This window comes from Sturnus vulgaris, chromosome 6 (assembly GCF_052056855.1).
Source record: "Sturnus vulgaris isolate bStuVul1 chromosome 6, bStuVul1.hap1, whole genome shotgun sequence".
Classification (NCBI taxonomy): Eukaryota; Metazoa; Chordata; class Aves; order Passeriformes; family Sturnidae; genus Sturnus; species Sturnus vulgaris.
The window spans coordinates 34,396,998-34,415,812 of record NC_142248.1 but is presented as its reverse complement, the minus strand read 5'-3'; the positions used below and the strand labels follow the sequence as shown (position 1 = coordinate 34,415,812).

General features: G+C 39.4%; 1 protein-coding gene across 3 annotated transcripts in view; it reads right to left on the bottom strand.

Annotated features, from left to right (window-relative positions):
• Positions 1 to 3,508: 3,508 nt before the first annotated feature.
• The window catches only part of TUNAR (transmembrane neural differentiation associated intracellular calcium regulator), a 154,754-nt gene continuing 139,447 nt past the window's right edge, over positions 3,509 to 18,815 (bottom strand). For all 3 annotated transcript variants that reach the window (XM_088166189.1, XM_088166188.1, XM_088166190.1), the window contains one exon: positions 3,509 to 4,408. In XM_088166189.1, coding sequence (XP_088022315.1) covers positions 4,223 to 4,408 — 186 coding nt within the window. In that variant the 3' untranslated portion in view covers positions 3,509 to 4,222. The remainder of the gene's footprint in view (positions 4,409 to 18,815) is intronic.

Genomic DNA, 18,815 nt, shown 5'->3' with positions numbered 1-18,815 from the left:
ATAATTCACGCAGAAATGGTAATTCTGAGTCAGAAGAGATGAGACCTCTTGACACAGATGAGATCTCGGAGCATTTGGGGTGAGCTCCAGCGAATAGGTTAAATGGAAATATAAGACACATGGACTTAAGCAATGCTTCATACTGAAGTTTGGTTGTGATGTAACTGAAGATTTCTTTTGTATTTTGATGCCTACTGAATCAAAATTTTACCTGTAGGCCAGTGGTGGGATTTGTCTGGGAATTCACACAGTAAAGTATTCCCTAGATTACCAGACATGATGATGATTACTGACTGTCCTTAAAATAATAAAATTCAGGCCCATAGTAGATTGCTACACCACAGTAAAACAAAACAACTGCTTCCAGAGGCTGCCGGGCTGGGTTTGTGTTCAGACTCTCCCCAGGCACAATGAGCCACACACTGCTGCAGAGGTGCAGGTGCAGAAGGTAAATGACTGAAAGGACTGCCCTGACAGCCAACACACAGGGTGATACATTCCTGTATAAAGATGTGGTTCCTGAGATGTTGAGTTTTCAATGCAGTTGTAGGAATTAGGTTGGAGGGCAGTAACCTGTTTTCTTTCTCGTGATCCTGTTGTGTGCATAATAAATAGTTTTATCTTCTTCCTTCTTGGAAGTCTTCTGTATCCACAGCCAACACAACAGATACTAATGGGGACAGTGTCATCTTTCTGTCACCTCATGAAAATATTCCTCATTGCCATGACACAGACCATCAAACTACATAGGATATATAATCGTATTCTTAGCTGCCTGAAGCAAAAGGTGATGCTTTAATATTTTATTATGATGTTGGATATTAATTTCCTTCTACTCTAATGCAAAGATGAAAGTTCCTGTCACTAATGGGCTAATACTTTATTTTTTAAAATTTACTTTGGAAACTGTTTGCATTACATACAAGTCAAGCCAAAAATGAGACTGTTGGATTTTTCCTTGCCAAAGCAGATTTACCATTGAACTCTTGTAATGAGAAGTTTTATTCAACAGTTTATTGAGCAGTTACTGACTATAAGGTATCCATGACATATATATTACCTAGCTGAGTATTTCTTATAGGTGCATGCTGAAAACTGCTCACATAAAAAAAGCATGGGGGTAATTTGGCTCCAGCTCTCAATGAGCCAAGAGCAGACCTGCCCACAACTGCCTGGGTAGGCACACCTTCAGATCCTTGTATAAAATATTCCTCTTCCACTGTCATTCTTGAAAACATACTTTTCCCCATCAGTGTTCATGAATATCAAATATAAGGTAAAGAAATTGCCCTCGAAGGAAACTCTTCATTTTTATTTAAATGAATACTTAATGAATCTACTTAAGAAGAAATTGCCCCGGGATAATTCTAGAGCTATTGGAGAACAGAAACCTGTACATTTAAAATATTAAATGTAAAACTTTTCATGGAAAGGGATAAACCTTTCTTCCTCTTTCAGAGGAATAAAAGTCCTGTGGCAAAGCACATTGCATACAGCTGCTGCTGGTGTGGGGTGATAGTGTACCTGGACACACTGTCTACATCAAAACTAATAGGCAAAGTACAGCAGAGAAAGCATGGACTCCTTAGGCTCTTGATCCACTATTTCAGCTTATTTGGGCTGTTTTCCATACCTGTCTTGTTGTAGGGTGCTCGCCCATGTCTGAATAAGTGCATCTGTGCTGAGCAGCAAGTTTCTACTTTCCTTTAGTGGATGAGGTGTCCTATGCTGTCTTCCAATGCAGAGCTTTAATTTGTAATTTTAATTTGTAATAATAGTAGAACCCCTCATGAAATTTGATTCATTAAGCATCTTCACACCCACAAGAAGAGGACAGGTGTTAGCATTTGATGCAGAGAGAGGCAACGAAGTATCTGGCATGAGACTTCATCTTTTGACTCAGAGGCTGCCCCTCTAGAAGATGAGCATGAGCCTCAGGCAGATTGCTGTGGTGTTTGCTGGAAAAGAAGTTCGAGAGAGATCTCTGCAGAGAAGATCCTGGCAGGCAAGGGGCTGGCTGAAGTTAAACTGGTGCCTGGAGCATTGCAGGTGCTCAAAACCACAGCCTGTGAGCAGCAGTAGTTTAAACAGAGTTAAAAATGCCTAGTAGAGTAAAATATATTTTAGCCATCAGGATGATCAAAAAGTAGAGTTTGCTGATTCCTTAGAATTATTAATAGACAACTATAAATTGAAAAACAAGATCACCTTCACTGAGCTACACTGTCCTGTGCCATTACTGTTTCTTGTCCTCTCTGAGACCTGCAGCTCTACCAGCACTGTGGCTGGAAGAACACAAATGTTTCCTCAGCCATGCTGGCACTGGCTTTCTGTGCTGTTCTCTACTTTAAATCTCTGCTCGTTTTCTCACCTCTCTCACCCTGTCATGTTTTCATTAACATGAAATTATTTTTGCTCTGCTTTCCTTCAGTCTTCATATTGGATTTCACTGTAATTTCTTTACTGACCTTTTTTCAACTCTTAATGGTTTTGTTATTGACTGTATGATACCATAAGAGACTAAACACCTCTGTTTATAAGAGGTGCCCCTCAAGATTTTCCAGGCTTTGTTTTATATCCTGCACTGAAATTCTGATTTTTGAGGTTATTCCTAAACCCTGGAAAATGGTGAAAAACTCATTATTGATTCCAGAGGGACAGGTCTGATCACTAAAATTAATGAGATCCTAGAGTCAAAATTTTCACAGCTCTAGCTGACTTCAATACCAATCATCCTTCGTGCATCTCAGGATGCAGTCCAAACCACAAGACAGTAAACAATTAATTGACCTATTTTTTAAGAGGATATATCAGAGTTAGTGGGCAATGTACTTAGGCAGCTTGAGGCAGAATTGAGGTCTCATATTTTTAATGCTTCATATATTTGTAGGTAGTGAACTCTGAAGAAAAATAGTGATTATCATCATTGTACATTCCTGTCAAAAACACAAGTCAGAGAATTTCACTGCACCAACTCAGTTAAAGCACATGTCAGAGAAGCGGAAAGAGTTAATGATCCTTACATTTAAAATACACTCTGTATTTACAATCTGGTTTTCACTTAAGCCCCTCACTATAGGCTCTATAAATTTCTCTTTTCAACTATATAAACCTCCACTCACTCCTCTCAGCACAAGTACTTAGAGAGCGTGACCAGCTTCTGAAAGCCATAAATTCTATGAATTTTGCAATATTTTGTGAGATGCCTCAGTATTCATTTCATTGGCTTTTTCTTTTTTTAACTATAAATAGAGCCTTCTTTCTGCAACCAGTCTCCAAAGGTCACCTTACAATGTTTTGCTATTTCCCATATTAAGCAGCAATGCTTTTCAGCTGACATTCCAACTTCAAGTCATGCATGTGAGCACGATGTGAGCTTGCTTCAGACCTCAGTGAGAGGGCTGCAAACAAGACTGCTGTATAATTGCTGAGAAAGAGAACATCCATTGTCAAAAGGGGCACTTCATCAAACAAAATTTAGCTGCATGAATACAAGTGTCTCCAAATATTTGGTTCATGCTAAAAATATAGCACATTTATTAAAAATATATATTTATAAACATTGGTATGAACAGACACAGATGTTAAGCAAATGAGAAAGGAAAAATAACCATGTAATGTATTTCGCCCAACATTTTATCAGGTTTAGGCAGACCTTGTTCAATGGAATTGTTTTTTTTTTCATGATTGCACCATATGTTCATTCTAAATAAAAAGCTTGTCAGATTCAATGTAAGTAAAAGTAAGAACCAAGAGAAAAAACCATTTGACCTAACAGACACGTGATCTGGGCTATGAAGCTATCTTTGAGTTCAATCTTTGCGGGTATACAGCATACATTTCTATGTACAGTTTTTTTATTTTCATTTTTTTTCCCCTTTTTTTTAAATTTTCCTTTTTTTTTTTTTCTTTATTGTATTAAAACAACATATCCCTGGTGAATTTCTTCAAAGGTACAACTTATATAATTGCAGTCATTCTCCCCCAAACTGAAAACCAAACCAAAAAGGAGAGGGCAGAAAAGAAGAGTTAAGCTTATTACTGTGTGAAAAAGTCTTGTTAAATTAATTGTGCTTCAGTCTTCGCTGCCTTCAGGCAGTGCTTTTATGATGTGTTAATATAATACAGAGTCAATTCTGATTAAAGAACTTGTCAATAGTCAGCAATGTTTGTTGTCACTCTTAATGGCCGTTTTATCTGGTCTATTTGCATGCCTTCTAGTTTACAACGTTGTATAAATATACACAAAAATGATCACAATGAGGTTCAGAATTGTCCCAATAATTCCAAGCATTGCCAAGATGGTTTCTTCTTTACTTTCCTTTTCTTGACTGCCTTTATCTTCTTCATTTCCACTAGTGATTACCATCTTGGTGGCCAGTTTCTTTATCCTCCCCTTCAGAATAACCTAGATTTAGGAACAAATACATCAAAATCGATTATTAGTTGGAGTACAGAAACTCATATTAATAGTAGAGCTGATGGCAGAATTTTTGCCCCATAACACATTTTATTAAGAATTCCCTTGGAAAAGGATTAGTATTTCTGTTAGCTATTTAGTAAATAATTAAAATTATAGTTCAGCTATTCTGTGGTTTACTTATAACCCTCTGCTTACATGCCAGCACACATAACTAGCACACGTAACTCAGCTGCTATGTCATTATAAAACTGGACAGAAATGTACCATGAGGTGTGACTCCTCCAGCATCAGTGGGGATTTTGTCTGGACTGGGACTGCAGGACATCATCTTACCATGCTGTGGAGACCCCGTATTTACACTTCAGTACCAAGAAGTGAGAGAGGGAAATAAAACTGGGAAGACCTTGCTTCTTTTTTTACTAGGAAAAAATCATTAAAGAGAGAGGCATTTTGTCTCCCGATGAGAAGGAAGACAGCAGTGACTTCTTAATAAATAATTCAAAATAAAAGCAAAACCAAAATAACATCCATCTTGGCTTTTATTTTCCTCGTTCTTAATGTACGATGAAAAGTTACTTGCAGTGCAGTGAGCTGAAATGTATCGATCTGCCTGCAGGGAGAATACAGCCATTTCCCAAGCAACAGCCCCAGCCTAAAAAAAGAAGATTCTTCAAATATGGGACGAGCCCTGACTCCCAGCACAGCTGAAGCTGCAAACAAAGAAGCTCCCTTGGTCTTCCCACCATGGATAAACATCTGATTGTTCAAATTAGAAATGGATAAATTCTTATCTCTGTTTATCTAACACTGCAAATTTTAATCACATGGGCAAACCAGAGTGTCCCAGAAAGCTGAAAAAGGTTGGCTGGTCTCCCAAAGCCAACTGATCTGCCAAGATCTGGATTCAGGCAAAGCCCTGCTGCTGTCTTCCAAGCCACAAACCATATCCCATCGTATTTCTGCAGCAGAAAGCAGTGGTAGCATGTAGGAAAAAAAACCAGAGGGATTTGATTTGGTCCTTTAGTGCACCCTCATTCCTCCCTCCACTAACTCACAGAGCACAGTCACAGAGCAGCAGCCAGAGCACTGAAAGGATAGAAAGGACTGGGAGAGGGAAGGAAATCCTGCAATGGAGACTGAGAGGAAGAGCTGAGGATCCAGACAAAACAACCTGCATTTTTGTCACATCTGCAAGTTGTTCGTACATAGGACAGAGAGTAACTGCTGGCAACTTCCTAGAAGTGTTTGATTCCTAGCAGGTACAAGTGATTAGTGGAAAGTAAGGCAAAAGTTGGGCTCTGCAGAGGTCTTTGTACTTACACTTGCATTAGCATTTATGTGTTTTGTCTTACTGTAACCTGTGGGTCAGAGGGAAAAGTAACAAGGGAGTCAGAAACCTGAAAGCACCCACAGCAGACAGAAGTCAGCAGGAGCAGGGGGCACAAAGGAGAAGGGCATCAAACATCAGAGCATCATCATCCAGAAGGTCTTTGGATAACACGCCCCGGGAAAGCAAAACTTCACAGGCATAGGGATATGGCTCCTGCTGTCCCTCTCCAGATTCCCTTCCAGCCCTCAGAAAATCTGTCTCCAGATTTCCTTTAGCCACAGCTATCTCCAACTCTTCCTCCAGGACCTATCACTTCTAGCAGCTGAAGGGTTTTGTGGTATTTGCCCCAGCTGGTGTCCAGAGGAGGGTTTGGCTGCTCCTGGTGTGTGTCCTCCCTATCTTGTTAGCTTCCACTGAGCAGTCAGTGGTATCTTAACAAGCAACTTGTCTCTGGGAAATCACAGGAGATTTCCTACCAAGCCATTTACACTAACGTCACAACCTAAGTGCATCCACTCCATGTGGCATCAGACCACAAACCCACATCCCAGGCTGTGACATGCAGCCATTACTTCACCCACAGAGCCATGAGTCATTTGGATATTGTGTTCTTTTCCCCTTCAGTAACTGGAAGGTTTTCTCTCTGGCCAACTGTTTGCATTTCACTGTTTATTTAAGAAATCAAGTAGGATTACAAATATAGCCTGATAAAATCCCAGGCCTGGAATGCAAGGATTTGAGGGGAGAGTGAAGTTCTTTCTGGCTGGGTCCCACAAGAGCTGAACACTTTTGATTCAGCACTCTGGTTCCCATAGAAATATGATCATACCCAAGCATCTTGTGGGTCAAGCTTTTCTGGCTTGAAAACAGCCAGAGAAGGTACAGTTTGACTCTGCTTCCTGTGGTTTGGGGAGAGTTCCCCATTCACACTAAAAAACCCACAGAGAGTGGTGCAGAGCCCCAGCTGGGGTGACTTTGCTCTGCAGCCACTGCCACTTTAAACTTTGATACAGTGACCCTGTACCACATGCACTAGAAAATACTGATTCCAGGATTAGTGTGAAGAGAGGTAGCATGGGGGCTCTGACAGCATCTGATCTCCTGTTATTAACATCCTTATTCTTTTCTAAATAAACGGTACAGCATGAAGCCAATATCAAATTCTCTCCTGCAGAACGCTAGATCCTAAAATTAACATCAATCTCAAAAGTAGCTAAATAATTCACAAACAAAGGAGACATATCAAAGGCTATTAGATATAAAGACAAAGCCTCTGGCTTAGCAAATCCTCGAGTTATGAATTTTTTGTAAGCTAAGAAATTATTCTGGAGAAGTACCACCACACCTTTGCCTTATTATTAAAGTCTCTTCCAGGCATTACTGGCTAATGAGAAAGGCAGAGGTCCTTGGGCTGCACAATCTCTGATCTGAGGCTGAGCAATCACATTTTTCCTCTTTGCAAGTTGTACTTATTAGCAAGGAGACAGTGGGTGGTTTTAATTCAGGTGACGTGAATCAGACTTCCAGGTTATTTCTGTCCCACTAAGGGGCCTTAACTGCGGGAGAAGTCCTCAGTGTAGTGCAAAGAAATATGCACAGAGAAGCTGGTGGCTGGAACATGATGAACAACAAGGGGGTATCAGCAGCTGAGAGTTTACACAAGGGCTGATGCACAGTGTGATTTTTTGGAGGTCTATGTGCCTATGTGCTGTATTTGGCTCATACTATGGTGAATCCTGCAACTGCAAAAACTGCATCTTTTCTGGATGAAACTACACCCAAAAAAGTGCTTTCAGCCCATGGCAGTAGGGATCCAGACAAAAACTGGTGTGAATTAAACCCCCAAAACACATGTAGTGTGGGCACTGGCAGCACAAGTTTCTCTGGAGGGATTGCTCCAGTGGGTCTGCTCACTGTTTTATAAATCAGCTAAGCTACAGGAGGGAGCACACAATGGCTTGGTGTTAAGAGTTTAACATTCAAACAGGACATGACTGGGACCAAATACAATTATATTAGTACTTTGCCAAATATAGCACTGTTGAAATCAAGGTAAGCATTGACTTTGTACAGTGAGGAGACCAGAATCAAAATTACTTCTCAATAGGTAAGGACTGACCTTGGGAGAAGAGTAGCACTCTCCTAATGGCAGACTCAAGCCTTTAACCTTCACACATCTCATGCTCAGAGTGGTATTTTTGGTGGCTGGGGTTTGTGGGTGTTTTTTGCTACTGGGGAAATACTTGCTGTCAGTTTTAGTATAATTACCCCAACTAAGAAAATCGAAAAGTCATCTGGCTTTCTAGGTACCTTTTCTCATTCTTTATTATTCTCTTCTAGAAATTGATTTTATTTATTTGACATTTTAAAATATTTTTATGATTCTTATGACACATTTTTCCTTTTATATTTTTCTGATGGCACTTCATGCTTGACAGAAACATTCCTTTTCCTTACCCAGAACCACTGCTAGAACTGCTGAGATAGGAGGGCTAGAGAATTCTAAATTTACTATTTCTTCTAATAACTATCCTTCTTATTTAATTACTACCTCATTAGGAAAGCACTTTCCTGCCACATCAAAATTAATGTCTTTCCTACTTCATTTTGTAAGATTCATCATTAACCTAACATCAGTCTTTGAAAAGATATGTATTCCAAAAAGCTATCTATTAAAAGATAAATATTCTGTGTATTTTCCACTGCATATGGGAGACAAGGACAGTTCAGTGGTTAGGACACTCCTTGCACTATTCATCTCCTTGCACTTCTGCTGACTTCATATATATCTGAATGAAATCCACTTATTCTCTCTCTGCCTCAGTTTTTCATCTGTGGTATTCTTTGAAGAATAGGTTATTCAGCCTACAGCAGAAAATGGTCCATAAAAAAATGTGGCCTCACAAATATTTCTGAAAGAGGAACACACTAACATGAAAAGTTTTAAATCCAGCTGTGCTATGAAATATATGCACTACCATGTCCCCAAATCTGGGGAACATGCTGCACATCACAGCCATTGCAAACGGTCCAATGAACCAGGAAAAGCATTTCTAGCAAAATACCTTTTTGCATCTCTTTAGTCAGTGTGACTGATCTAAAGGTGATGACTTGATGGCAGGGCTTTGGAAAAGGCAGTAGCAAGTTCATGTTTGAGAATTTACTGCAGTATGTTTGTCACATCAAAAATACAAAGCACATCCCTCACAAAGCACCTGCCCTGACATATCTGACAGTTTTTGAATATGCTGGCACCTTGACTTGATCTTGAAAAAGTTTTGTAATATTAAATCATTTCTCCTCGAAGTCATTATTTATGAGCTCCCCAAAGAGGCTGCGGGTGGAGGGCTCAGCCAGCAGAGTCTGAGCTCCTGGGAACTCAGAGAAGGGCAGGATCATCCAGGCTCCCCCTAGGGCCCTCTGTGCTCCTCCTGATCAGCCCTGTGCTGTCATGTATTATCTGGCACCTTGGAAAACAAGAACGGGAACTTCTGAAAACCTCCCAGGGTCAGATGCTCAGCTGGTACAAAGCAGTCTTCCTCCCCCAGTTCAGCTCAGCCACCTCCATTTACATCAGTGGAGGATATGGGTCCTTGTTTTCAATCTACCTTGAATATCAGTGAGCACAAATTTTGTATTCTTAATCCATAATCACAGACAATCACCAGCCAAATTGTTTTGATATTTAAACTTGTTTACAGTCCCCAGGCTATTAGTTGTGATGACACATTAAGAGATAAGAGAGCTTTAATTTTCTGAGGATAGTTCCACCCTCTGGGGATAAGAAACACGCAGTGGAAACTTGTTTTGATTAGCAGACTGAAGAGGGCACAGAAATCATACAAAGTGGAGTGTGAGTTCAGATGCTGCTGGAACTGACACCTTCCCTTATCTCACAAACAAGTGCTCGAATTGCCAAACAAGGAGGGGAGGCTCCTCGAGGATTTAACCTCTCTTGAACATCACAGCTAAATGCAATTTTGTTCCTTTCCTCCTAATAAGTACTTCTAACCTCTCCTTTTTCTCCAAGGGCAGACTTAGGAAGCTGGGTGCTTGGCTTAAATTCTGGACAGTCCCCAAGCAAGATGCTGAGCAGGGCATTAAATGCTGCTGGTTGTGATGTGCAGGAGGAAGGCACGCTTGGCACACATATTTGCTGTACTTTTTCTAGGGATTACATTGTCACATTCTCACTTCTGTGATGACTTTGTATCTGCTCTTGATCCTTGTTCTGTTTTTTACTGGACAGTCCTCTCCTAAACTCCAGTAACACAGGATGCTGTCAGCTATCAGTCAAGATCCTGCTCAGAGAGGCACTGGTATGTGCCAGGAACCACATTTGCATTTATTCTTAGAGTTGGATTTCAGGGAACTGAAAGGCACCATGTAAATGCAAGATAAGGCAAAGAGAGGCTCTGGGGTTATAAGAAGCTTGACTGAAAGCTCATCCAGACACAGCAGTGTGCACAGGCAGTGCACAGTACGTATGCATAGCGGAGGAATCAAAATAGAATGAGAGAAATTAATAAACACTAGAAGTACACCCAAGAGAAGCAAAGTCCTGTCATAAGAGAAGGGAGAGGGGAAACTAGAAAAGGTGCCCATGGGGAGGTCTTTCATTAGAAAAACAAAGATCAGAAGGAACAGGAATGTGAGCCAGGTTCAATAACACTCCCCAGCAGTGAGCAGAGAGACCAGTGCCTAAAGCGAAGGGATGTCTCAGCGGAGAGAGGACACAAGCACTTATGTAGTCCTCAAGCAGGAAAATAAACCCACATCAGACTGCTGCTATGCTGCAGGTTTTAGTCAGTGGGAAATACTTACTATTTATAGCACTACAGTCTGGATATTTCCAAAGGTCTCAGCAATGTGAGATCCTCTCTAGAATACAGGGAAGCACTCAGCAGCAAAGAGGTTACTCTGAGAGGGCAGAATTTAAATATGTAATGTATTACAGGGCTCATCCTGCTCTCCACCTTGGGCCTGATCCAGTTTGTTCTGGCAGCAGTTTTTGTCCCCCAGGCAGGTTAGAACTCGGGAGGACCTGCAGCCAGTTTTACAGTTCTTCCTTCTCCTCGTTTATTTATTTGGGACTACTCACAGCTGTGATATGCTCAGGATACCTAAGCTCTATTATAAAGAAATCAAATATTTTCCATACAAATATCCTTATCTTAGAAACAAAGCTATAATCCATAGCAGAATAATGGTCCTTAAGCACCAGGCTGTTACTGCTGTGCAAACAGTGCCATCCCCAGCCTCACTGACAGCCTTTGGATCCTCCACCTACAGCAAGGCTTCCCACATCAGGACTCATAAGGCTTCATGAGTCCTGCTCTCCTCCATTGTGTCACCAACCTGACCAAAGGGAGAGCAAATTACCCTTTAACACACAGTCCTTTCCTTTTCAGTATGAGTTGCACTATGAAGAATGGATTGTTACAGGTCAAAATTAACAGTCTATATAAAACACCAGTGGAGGAAGCATTTATGATTAAAAGTCCAAATTTAACAAGTCCAGAGGTTATTAATTTCTCTTTGTGGTGGCTTTAGTTTGAATTGGGTGAAAACGCTGATTTAGTGCAATGGTTTTCATTTTCTAATTTGAGGTTTTTTTGGCTAATGTACTAATTTATGTGGTGGGTTTAGTGTCGGCTAAATTGTTAGTGTACGTACTAGAGTTATTTATTTATTTTTTGTTGTGAGATAGGATTAGGAGAAAGGCAAAATAGGCCTAAATTTTGAAGGGTATAAAGAAAACATTTATTAATAGAAACTAAAAGAAAAATAATAAGAATCAGAATAATGTTTAAATTATATTTTTTTAAATATTTTCAAATTATTTTTTAAAAAATAAAAATTTTCTTTTTAAGAAGTCACTTTGCAGTACCAACAATTAAGCTTAAATTTAATTGAGCTTAAGTTGTTTTTTTAAATTATTATTTCTATATGTCTCCTTCCTTCCTCACTAAATATCTTTTGTGCAAAACCACCACACTGGTACAACCTAAAGAGCAGTAAAAATTTAGTGTGCTTCTGTTTGGTTTAGACTGGCCTATTTTGTGTTCACAACCCATTTTCCTGATACACAGCACTTTGCCTGGTTGCTCTGTGCTAAATCTCAGAAGCAGAAACATTTGACTCTCAGTGGTACTGAAGCACACACTTGCCATTTACCTCCTTTTAAATACTCATTATTTCTTTTCAGACCTTTAGATTTCCACAGTAATACTTGTGCAAATATTGCTCAGTTTTATTAGAAAAAGTCTGTTGGCCCAAATTCTGCTTCTATTTGTCGCTCACAGAGAGGAAAACTAAATCCTAGTTTTTTGGAAGTTAGTGAAAATATTCTCTCCTATTCACTGAAATCAGAGTTCATGGGCTGCCTTTCATTTTAGCAGGCAACAAGTAAGTCTTTAAGATTAATAAATACAAAAATTGGTTGAAGAAATAAAAAGCAAGGGACAACTATCCCAGGAGTAGTCAGTATTTAAATTAATGCATGAATGCAACTATTTTTTGTAGCATCTTATTCTTTGACTTTGGTACTCAATATTATTTTCTTTCTTTGATATTTTGCAACCAAGCCTCTTCAGTGAACCTGTCACTGTAGTGTCCTCTAGCAATGAGGTCAAAAGATAATTAAGGGACTTCTGAAAAAGTATCCACTTGTTATTTTTCACTCATCATTGGGCAATTTGGAAAAAAATGTAAAATTTTCTTTTATTCTTCAGGCCACCTAGAATGCTGTAAGTCTCCTACAGTAGCCCTGTAGCCATCTTTTTGCAAGACTGACAAATCCCAGTCCTTCTAATAGTATCCTTGTACAGAGGCTATTCCATGCTTTTGGTTCTTTTTCTTGCCTTTCTCTCTGGCTTTTCTATCGATATGAAGGAGTTTTAAGCAGCAGATGGCAAAACTTTTTGGGGTTTCAGGTATTAATGTCCAGCCTGTGAGCTGAAGATGTGCTGTCCTTACTCCAAAGATTTTTGTCATTTACACATATCAAGGTTGGCAGAAAGGACACTTTTCATTCAAAGAAAGGAAAGGAAAGGAAAGGAAAGGAAAGGAAAGGAAAGGAAAGGAAAGGAAAGGAAAGGAAAGGAAAGGAAAGGAAAGGAAAGGAAAGGAAAGGAAAGGAAAGGAAAGGAAAGGAAAGGAAAGGAAAGGAAAGGAAAGGAAAGGAAAGGAAAGGAAAGGAAAGGAAAGGAAAGGAAAGGAAAGGAAAGGAAAGGAAAGGAAAGGAAAGGAAAGGAAAGGCACTAACACTTCTCCCTACCAACCAGTGGAAATTATGATAAAAATTGAAGTTTGAAGCCAGAGTTCTCTCTTCCAGTCTTTTACCCATCTTTCCTGAGGTAAACAAACCAGAACAATAAAAATCTATCATGAGCACATCTGGATGCTGAAAAATTCAGATATAAAAAAAATAAATAAATAGACAAACTAACAAATAAATAAAACCTATAGAAGTCCTCAAATTTGTAACTTTTTTCCAGATAAAAGTAGTATTAGCTGAAAAAGCTTTGAGAAAGAATGAGATGCTAAAGTAATGATATAATTTCAGACCTAGTTTTCTATTTCAAGGGCATATCCAGGCTTCTCTTTTAGGAGCAAAAATACATTGAAGCCCTGTACAAGGAAAAAATGCAATATCCAAGTCTGGGAGAAAGACAGGTCTCCGTTATCTGCCAGAAGGCACATAACCTCTGTCATAAGCAATTTGAAGATCTGCCCTCAGCACTGCATATTGGAATGGAAACTGAGCTGCTTCAAAGACATTTAAGAAATATTAAGAGAAGGGAAAGTGACATAAATTTATATTAATTTGTTGCTATATAATATCTCCAAGTTCAGCCAAGGCCAGGAGATAATTTGGCCTGTAATGGATCAAGCTACCTTTAGGTCAGATGTGACCCCCTCCTTACAAAACAAATGTGCACCAGAAGAGCATGCAGAAGCCTGAGGGATATAGAAGGAGAGTTTCTCTAGGAAAGATCTTTTAGTATGTAGGTAAAAAAACAATCTATAAAGCCTAAAATCTCCACTTTTACTTCTATCTGTGTCTTTATTCCAAAATTAATTATAAACTATGGCTACATAAAGGGATACTACAATTAAATCTAGCCAACTGACACTTTCTGATTTAGGAAAGTTGTGATCAATGGGTTTTTTAATAATTTTAAAATTATAACTGTTTGGTTTGAAATTATACCTATCAGCCATTTGCCTCAGGAAAAATGTTTTTTGGCAAAAAGTCACCCAATTCTGCTGTTTATAGGAATGATACTTGTAAACCATTTTTTTTATCCATATAAAAACCTGACAACCATTTCTCTGAAATACTCAAATATCTTCACTTTGAAGGAAGGACCATATTTTCAATTTTGCTGTGGCTGAGATGGTTTGATATAAAACCTGAAGAAGGTTTTGTGTGTCTGAAAACATGTTTATTTTTAAGTGACACGTTTTGTGAAAGAAATTACTTCTCTTGTAATTTCTTTCCTGTTTAATTACTCTCCTAGCTTCGTGCATCCTTGCAGCACTCCAATAGGTTGAAATGACATTGAAAGTTTTCAGTGAGAAAATGTGAACAGCAGAAGGTTTTAATTTTGCTTTAAATTTTTTTTTTCTTTTCTTTGGGTGTTTTTTGTCATTAATTCACAAAGACCACCCAAAAAATGCCATAATTAAAGGTGATCCAGAAAGAATTCAGCCTCCATCTGTTCCAGCATTAGCAGGTAGGTGTTAGAAAGCACTAAGTTCCAGCTTCAGTCAGAGCACCATGCATTTGCCATAGAAGAGGAGGAAAACAAGCTTTCTATTGTAGAATGTTTCAAATATTTTTTGAATTTTTTTTGTCAGAATTTAAAGGTGTCAGGAGAATCTGAGAAGAGGAACAGCAGTCTTTTGTCTGCAAGTCTGAGGCGCTGCTCTGAGGAACAGGACAAGTTGCTCACACAGTGCTTTTCAAATGTGTTCTCCTGGTCTGTGTTTCTGGGAGCCTGCCCTGGGCCTGGGGGCTTGGAATATCTGAAAGTGGCAACTACTGGACAGTAGTGTAGGGAAAGGTAAAAGGAGCTGCAGGATGTGCTGCCAGGTCCTCTGAAAAATGTACATTAGGCACCCACAATTATGGATATTTGCAATCTTGCTCTTATTTTTGCCTTTGGTTACCAGCTGTACTAGGGAGCAATGATACTCAGAATTGCTGCTAAGGTGCTAGAAATGGAAATTAGTCAGTGTTCGCACATGGCAAGGACCTGCACGGTGGAACACCCTGGAATGTCCCAGCAGGAAATAATTTTGCCTTCACAGCAGAGTCTGAACTATGCCTTGAAAAGAAAATCAAGTATTGAACTCTCAAACGGAGACATTTATTATGCACACCAAGTGAGACTCAGATCTGCGCAAAAATAGTTTGTGACTGATGCACCTGTGCAAGGTGGCAAATTAATGGAGTAGAGACAATTTTGCTTACAGCATTTCTTAGCTTCAAGTGCTGAGCTGTGCAACCTTGATAATGTTCTTTTCACATACTGTTTCGTGTGTAATTATTACCTGTATCAGCCCAAATTTAAAAATAGAGCACTTCCCTACTGAATGTCTCTTTTAGGACGCAGTTGCAGCAGACTTTTAAAGGTTCCAATACCCTGCAACTCACGCTGAAGGCTATTGGCAATATCACAGCAACACCATCCAAACTCTGAAAATTTCAAAGCCTCTTTCAAAACCCTGGGATGAGCATTCCAAAATGGAGGCAGCCGAAAATCCCTTGCCACTTGTAAAATATTAGATGTAATAAGATAAAATAGCAGATAATTTGAGGAAGAAGCTAGTTTCAAAACAAAGTTGTCAAAGTAGGGTAACACTCCAGGCAACCAACTCCCACACCTTTTATCATCATCATTAGTCATTTATATTGCAGCAGCATGCAGCAACCCCTGCTGACGTCTGGGCTAGAAACCAGACACAGATAGTGAGAATGATACCTAACCCAAGCAGCTTGCAAAATTACAACAGTATGAAGAATAAGAAAGGGAGGGAGGAAGAACAGAAGGTTGAAGTGGGTTGCTGAAGGTCGATTTGCACAAATGTGGCACAGCCAGGAGATTCAGGGCCTCGATCCATGGGAGCAGCTGCTCCTCTGGCTCATGCTCTGAGTGAGCATGGCATGGAAGAGAGATGGTAGCTCAACTTGTGCACGTCCCCTGCTCCTGGGGAAACAAGCTGGTTGTGCCAGGAATAACACATTTGGGAAAACACAAAGGCAAGATGACACATCTCCCATTCAGGTCTTGGGGTAGAGCTCTGTGGCAGAGCAGAGAATTGGAATTTGGGAGGGTAAAGGTCACCATTAACTCACAAAATGCTCTGGAAAGGCCGTTGGGACAGGCAGTGAAGAAAATAGCATGGGAAGGGCTGGTTTTCCTCACCCATCTGTGCTGTGCTGCATTGCTATAGAAAGTGTTTGCTGTTGGGAGCTGTGGGTATTGCAGGGTCACAGAATGGCTGAGGTTGGAAGGAACCTCTGCCCCCTGGTCAGGCAGGATCACCTACAGCCAGTTCCTCAGGACCACATCCAGGAAGTTTTTCAATATCTCAAGGACAGAGACTCCAAAACCTCTCTGCTACCTGTTCCCCAGCTTGGTCACCCTCACAGTTATGTGGTTCCTGAGGTGCAGAGGTTTCCACGGTGTAGGAAAACATTTCACCTTGTCTGTGGAGCAGAACCACTTGGATTCAATTATTTTTTCTTGTTGCTTGTTCTTATTCTCTTTAAAAAGATACAACTTCTGTGGTCACAGATCTGGAGAGATTATTTGCATATGTCTCCCTCTGTACAGTATGCCTAACAACCCAAATCTCTGTCTGCAGTGGGTACTGTACTATATAAGGAACATACTTTGATAGCTAATGTAATGCAACGTACACATCGTGTTGCCTCAAGGTCATGGTAAATTGTATCTGTTTATATGATGCATCTTGACATACTCTAAAATGTAGTGCTAGTCATTTAAAAACACATTTTAACACACATATATAATGTGAATAAGACCAAGAACATAGCCACAAATTTCACTGACTTTTTGTATTAGAGGATTCAGTAGCATATTGGTTATTCTTCACAAGGATTTCAAGAAAAGAATGTATATTTTGCCACATTTTTCTTCAATGGACACCAAGTCAAATTCCATTCACAAAACCTTGAGTAAAATTACTGCTTAAAAGAAAGCTAATCTGGATTTATGACCCCAGAACAGAGAGCCAAGTTTAATCCTGATTTTTTTTTAACATATATTGGATTCATTAAAAATATTGCTTGCAATAAAGAGGCTGCTAACAATAAATAAAATATTCATAGTATCTGAATTATGCAAAACTGGTCATTGGAAATGATTTTGTGTAAGTCTCAGAATCCTTATAAACATAGGGAGAGAGCACTGAGTGCCACTGAACCGGTGTGACAAGTAAATAAATAGCAACTTGCCTGGAAACAGCAGATTGGAGAATGTTTCTTTAAATTTTGTTTTCAAAACAAAGTGTTTATGTGTTGTGAATTGTTGACCAAGATGTTCTGCATGTTCACACAGACCTGGGTTTTATTCTAGCTGCTGTCATACCAGACCTATAGGAGTGATGCTTTCTCCAATAAGATACTTTGCTCACATTTGTAAAGTATCCATTTGGCTTTACCCGTATTTTTAAAGTCAGATGATCCTCTAGGCAGATTTTGATCCATTTGTTTCCCTTTCATTCTCTGAGGCAGCATCAATAAGTGGTGGGATAAGCTGATTGGAGAACTGACCACACTAGTAGGAAAAAAGCTTATGGTCACAGACCGTCTAAAACCCATGGAAAATGGTGGCCTTGTTCTTCAAGCTCTGGTGAGAAAAAGGATTTTCCTCAGAAAACAAAGCTGGGAAGTGAATGTTACTCATAGCAGAGATATTCAGGTGTTTTCAGTTAATGACATTTAAAGAAATTCTAACAAATAGAAAACAATCTAAGATTAAGAAAACCCCAACCACTTATGCCAAACTTTTCCAAAGGCTATTTGAAGGCTGAACTAAATATTAATCTAGGTTAACCTGAAAATGCTGATCAGAATAATTTATACTCTAAAAGAGTGTTTGGATTTTCTTCACTATGTAGGAAGGAAATGGAAGGCTGCTTGATGGACAAAAGTCAGTGCTACTCCAAATCTGGACTGAGAAATGGCACCTTCTAGTGAATACTCACAGACACTGGTAAACATAATTAACCTATTCCAGGATATCAGAACATTTCCAGATATTGTGATTTTTAAACCTAACTGTAATGTAGATTAAACAAGGAGTCATACAGATAAATGTTAGATGTGAAAGGAAAAAGACTACGACTGAAAAATTGAATGTGCAAAGCACTTTAAAAATACAGTGTCACTCTACCACCCATCCAGAAAATTAGAGGCAGAGGAATATTTTATCTAATTTTATCTAAATTTATGAAGCTGCCCACTGCTCCAGAGAACTAAACTCTTTTTCTCAGTTTCCAGATCAGCACCCTGTTCTTTGAATCACATTTTGTCTCTGCACTCTCTGGTTTAAACTGATGCAGCTCATCTTCACTTTATACTGGTTGAAGAGTTGCAGCATAAGCTTTTTTAAGAAGTCACTTTGCAGTACCAACAATTTAATTCAGCTGAACAGAAACATAGAAATAGAAACAGTAAAATGTCTTTTGACCTTTGCTTTTGGCTACAATCAAACCTATGCAACAAAGAGAGCAGAGGGGAAATGTTGGACATATGCTCAAGATGAAAAAAAATGTTTGGGCATGTAACACAGTACACTGGAGGAAACACTCGAGAACAATTCATCCTATAAGGCTGAAAGGGTCAGTGTCATCTTAGATTATGCACTGCACAAGTGCCAGCCAAAGAAGAGGACCCACCCACAGGCCCTACACTCTTGGGCAGAAGGTCACTAAACATTAGCAATTGATCTGTGGCTCTAGAGACTCCAAGGAGGGGCACAAAAAAACACCAAATAAAATGTGCAGGTTTCTTTTTGGTATTAT